This window comes from Tenrec ecaudatus, chromosome 8 (genome assembly GCF_050624435.1).
Source record: "Tenrec ecaudatus isolate mTenEca1 chromosome 8, mTenEca1.hap1, whole genome shotgun sequence".
Lineage (NCBI taxonomy): Eukaryota > Metazoa > Chordata > Mammalia > Afrosoricida > Tenrecidae > Tenrec > Tenrec ecaudatus.
In genome coordinates, this window is record NC_134537.1 from 65,200,968 (window position 1) to 65,206,664 (window position 5,697).

General features: G+C 39.5%; 1 protein-coding gene across 1 annotated transcript; it reads right to left on the reverse strand.

The window, feature by feature from the left end:
• Positions 1-3,271: 3,271 nt before the first annotated feature.
• LOC142454344 (zinc finger protein 770-like) lies at positions 3,272-5,473 on the reverse strand. The gene is given in 3 exon segments (XM_075555683.1): positions 3,272-3,775; positions 3,778-4,271; positions 4,274-5,473. Coding segments are annotated over 3 exon segments (2,106 nt in total). The 5' UTR covers positions 5,382-5,473.
• Between the last annotated feature and the right edge of the window lie 224 nt (positions 5,474-5,697).

A 5,697-nucleotide genomic window follows, 5' to 3' on the forward strand; every position in this document is an offset into this window, starting at 1 on the left:
CTATCAAAAGATATAGCATCTTGGTCTTAAAGGCTTGAAGGTAAACAAGTGGCCATTCAGCAGAGAAGCAATAACCCACATGGAAGAAGCAGACCAGTCTATGAAATCATGAGGTGTCAATGGAATCAGTAACAGTTCCCATAAGACCCCAAACAAACAACATATTGCTGAAAATGAGGGGTCAGATCAGAGACCCTAAACCCATCTGTAGACACTGGGGCATCCCCTCACAGAAGGGTCACAAGGAAGGGATGAGTCAAACAGGACACAGTATAGCACTGTTGAAACACACAATATTCCTCTGGTTCTTTGAAGCTTCTTCACCCCCACTATCATGACCCCAGCTCTGTCTTTAAGTTCTGGCTAGACTGGAGCATGTACACTGGTACAGATAAGAGCTCCTGACCCTTAAAATCCAGGTCAGATAAACCCCTCAAGAGCAGAAATGGGACTAGCGATATCAGGAGGGCAGGGGGAAGATGGGGAAAAGAAGGAAGGAAGGGAAACCGATTACAATAATCAATGCATAACCCCCACCCTCCACCCACCAAGGGGGGGTAAACAACAGAAACATGGGTGAAGGGAGATGGCATTTGGTGTTAGATATGAAAAAAATAATAATGTATAATTTCTCAAGGGGGTCACAAGGAGCGGGGAAGAGAGGGAAAAAAGAGAAGTTGATACCAAAGGCTCAAATAGAAGGTAAATGTTTAGAAAACGATGATGGCAACATGATGTAAAAATATGCTTGATTCAATTGATGTATGTAATGTTATAAGACCTGTAAGAGCTTCCAATAAAATGATTTTAAAAAAAAGATTACGTATTCAAAGACCGACCTAGAAATCGAGGACTTCACTTGTTCATCCCAAAGATCTATGTACCTCTGAAATGATCATGTGATGGAAAGACAAATTTCTATACATCGCCATGGCATGACCTCTATTTGTTCTAACGTTTATTTACATATTTCCCAAGGATTTCTTTTTAAGCTATAATTTTTAATTCATTGAAATGTATTATATAGCAAATACATAAAAACTCACTTTGTAAATTTACTATGTTGTCCTCTGTAAAATTCGGATAAGAATCTGCCAGTTTAAAGTTTCAGAAACTTTACCTTTGTGGTTTCCACAAATGTAGGATAGAAAGAACCAAACTCTCAGTTTTTCAACAGTCAGAATAATTCAATACATTCTACATTAAAATTTTTTAAAGAGTTGGACCAAAGATGTTATTCTCATAATTTTTCTTTTTTTGTACATTAGAAATTATTGCAAGTTTAAAAAAATTAATAAGTGAATTCATATCTACATCAGGGATACTACATTGAGAAGAGAATGCATATCTGAAAATTACTATTAAGCACAATAACAAATCAATATATTTGATTTTCAAAGTGGTATTTTAGAAAGAAATGACTATCAGGTTGAAAATAACAGGCAAAGTTCACAATTAAGATCTTGATTTATTCCAACATCATCGTGCCTGTTTTTTAAGAAGTGTTACTAAAGTTCTCCATCTTATGTAAACTACAAAAGACCTTTTTCCCAGGATAAGAATGAAATGTTATTAATATGATTTTATACTTTTATGTAAGAAAATGCAAAACTGATTTTTCAAACAAAGCCAAGCCAATATTAATAAAAAGGAAAACAGATTTTCATTTCACTTTGGGTTGTCTATTTAACTTTTCCCGAGTCTGGTGGCTGTTTTTAATGAGCTTGAAAGCAAGTCCATGGCTCTATATGGGGTGGGAGTGGCTATGTGAAAGAGCTGTTCCTGGATCAGCAGCAAGATATAGACCGTTTTGCCATTAAACCATGCATATATCCCAGTTTAGAGCTTAAAATAGATGTAGGGTGTATTCTATGTTGAAAGTGGTTATATTAAACTCTTGTGACATGTCAGTCCAGTGGCCATTATGTAGTCACTACTTACTAAATGTTGGCCAAATGAAGGAAAGACTGAACTACTAGACAGAAATTATAGAAATGTGCCATTTAGTCTCTAAAAAAGAAAAATCTGAAAGCCACCAGTGATTCTATAAGTAGTGAGTATACCAGAAAATAGATCATCCGTGAAAATAATGCCTATTACCCAAAACAGTATACCATGGGCACTGCTACATAGCTCTTTGCAGGGCTGAAGGGACAGCACTGCATGGAAAGAGAATGGGAAGAGGGGACAAGTTGGAAACTGCTCTGCAACCTGGGCATAACATTGAAATGTAGCTCTGAATTTTCCTTTGACACGTAATAGGCAAGAATACAGTTTTACTTTGAATAATATCAGAAATCGTTTATTTTAAAAATAAGAATTTTTAAAAATTGTAACTCCAAGTTCTTAGAGCATGTAACAAATTAGAGTGAGTCCTTACCTTAACTAAAAATAATTTGGCCTAATAAAATTTTCTGAGACTAATAAAAATAAAAACTTCCTCCCACTTAATGAAATCTCAGGCAACACAGTTTTAGTAGAGATTCCAAAACTGTAATATTGGACAGCAGAACATAATAATATTGGATAGAATCCACAGTAAATGGATTCATCTCCAGGCTGAAGCGAGTGTGTAGTCCTTTATCACGTGAAAAGTCTGGTTTGTTAGGTTTTGAAATCAAATCAAATCTCAAAATACACCGAATAGAGAACTGTGTGAAAAATATTAATTCATACTCAGAAAAGAAATGGCAGGTAGGTGCTACCTTCAAATATCTCAGAACATTTTTATATTAGGTAATTCAATATAAACAAAAATATGTTTAATATTTCTTTTTTTTTAATTTCGCACATTTTTATTATATTCTTTTTCCCAAGTTATAAGAAGAATCTGTATCAGAATCAAATTCACATATGGACAAAATTATACTTTCATGATAAAATAGATGGGGGCTGTTATGAATTTTTGCTTCCGTCTTCTGAATACATCCTACAGGAGATGACTTATCTTATGGAATTTTTAAGAAACAAATGAGATTGTATCACTTATGCACCAACATGGATTTATCATACAAAGTGTATGCTTACAATCTTCAAGTACAATAAATGGTTGCTTTAGAGCATCAGACCATGTACTTCCCTCTAGAAATTAATTTAGCTAGCCCTAAAAACTGTTACATTTTCTGTATATGACCTCCTTATCACGCAGGTCAAGCCACTGCCTGTGAAACCATCCACTGCAATGTGGGCTTTTTTGATAAGAATACATCATCGACGATAAAGCTTTTTAAGAACAAGATTGTCATAGACAATGGCTGTATTGATTGTGCTGTTACATAACTGAACTTAAGGCATCCATGTTCTCTTGCGGCTGTTGTTTAAAGTGAGTGAGCTGATGCCTCTTCCAGTGAGGAGCCTGTCTGAAGGTTTTGCCACAAACTGTCCATTCAAAAGGCTTCTGCCCAGCATGAATCAGATAGTTTCTTTCCAGTTTCGATGGCGATCTGAAACTTTTAGAGCAAACGCTGCACTGGTAAAGGAGGCCGTCATTTCTCTCAGCTCGCCCGGAGGAGCCGCGAGGACGACTTCGATGACTCTGCTCGGACTCCAGGCGCGCACCAGAGAGGGAGGTTGCTCTGCTCCCACAGTGGGGGTCGACGATCAATTCCTCGGACTCTGCCTTCACATTCACTTCCGATGGTTGATCTGGTTCGGAGCCCTTATGTTTTTGAAACCCAAGAGCCTGATGTGGTCGGGAAGAGCTACAGCTCCGAGTGTCACCTGGACGGCCGAAACGTTTGTTCAAATGTTCAAATTTTACTTGGCAAGAGACCACCTGTAAGGAATCTTTTCCACGTGTGTCAATTTGTGTCTTTTCAGATGAGCTGATTGTCTAAAAGGCTTCCCACACATAGTACAGCCAAAGGGCCTCTGCCCAGTGTGAATCAAATAATGCCTTTGTAGTTTGGATGCAGAAGGAAACGCTTTCTCACACTTGTCACAAGCACACATTTTATGTCCAATGTGGCTGTTGTCACTTGGAACTGAAAAGCCAAAAGGAAGTATTTTACACTTACCCACGAGCTCCTCGCTTCCTGAGCCACACATAGCTACATCGTTATTATTCATCGAGTTATCCATCGGTAGCTTGCTTTGCGTCGTCAGGACACTTTTCATGTTTTTCCCCACATGTTGGCTCTGGAATTGCTTTTGCCAAGAAAATGACAACACCGGTGATTTTTTCTTCTTATTGCCAACTGTCTTATAGGTTCCATGTTTGCCAAGAGGACCCATGAATGTCCTCTGCGTTTGCTCAGAACTTAGATCACCAGATCATGATTTCTCAAGAAATTGTTTTTAAATACGTTTTTCTCTGATGGCAAGTTATCTAATTTCTTACCCCCGGTACGTTTAAGCCTGGTCAAGATCTTCCTAACACCACTTTTATAGTTGTGGCTTCTTTTGAGCCTGCCGAGAACTTTGCCACCTCTGGGAGGGAAGCACTTGTGTCCATTGAGAATCTGCTCTGATTCAAAGCATTCTTCACACTCAGGACATTGAAAAGGGACTATATAAATAGAGTGGACATCAAGTAGATTATTCTCCTCAGATTCACCCACAGCACCGGTTTCAAAGCCGCCCTGCTTTGCACTTAGTTTACTAGGCACGCAACATGGTTCAGAACTCTCTACCTTTAATGACAGAGTCTGGAAAGTCTTATTCCCGACATGGATTTGTTTATGCTTCAGAAGTTTGCTCTGGATCTTAAACCCCTTCCGACAAACACAGCACTGAAAAGGCCTTTCTTCTGAATGTGTGAGTTGGTGAATTTTTAAATTGGTGGACTGTCGGAACGATTTACCGCACAGGATGCATTTGAAAGGTCTCTGACCAGTGTGGATCAGCGCGTGCCTGTCGAGTTTGGACTGTGACGGAAACACCTTGCCACAGATGGCACAAGTACGAACATACTTTCTTTTCTTTGCAGGGTGGGATGTGGGCTCAGGCTTAATGCCGGGATGGGATGCCCGCCTCTCCTCTGTGGTAAAAGTTCGATACACTCCGTAAACTGGCTTTTCTTGCTTGGCCTCCACCAGCCTTCTGATCTGCTTAACTTCATTCTGGTAGGTTTCATTGTGAAGCTGTTGGTGCTTCACAAATGTCTTCAGATTTTTAAAGTGGCGCTGACAAATACTACATTTAAAAGGCAGATTGTGAGTTAACTGATGTCTCTCCAGATGAACTTGTTGCCTGAAAGTTTTCTGACACACTTCACATTCAAATGGTTTCTGGCCAGTGTGAATGAGATAATGCCGAGCTAACTTCGATGGTGTTTCAAAGTGCTTGCAGAAAATATTGCAAACATACGGCCTGTTTCTGGGTACTTTGCTGGCTACACCGCACTGTTGAATCTTGAGCATCTTTACATTGCTTTCGGCCATAACAGCCTTCAGTGGCACACTCTGATGAGCTCCATCACCTTCTTAAACGCCAGATGTCTGGTGCTGGCTTCCGGAACCCCTCCACACACACGTGAAGCAGGCAGGGACTCGGCAGCAGCGCAGCTCCAGGACCCGCGCCGGGAAGGCGCGGTAAGCGTCCGCGGGGTGGGGCGGGGCCATGTTTAATATTTCTATAGCAACTCTTTGTTTTTCAAATTTAACAACTTTTGGAAAACAACTTTTATAAAACTTTGATAATACTTATACATCTTTGACCTCTGTGCAGTCAAATACTACTGTTAAAACAGCTGAGACA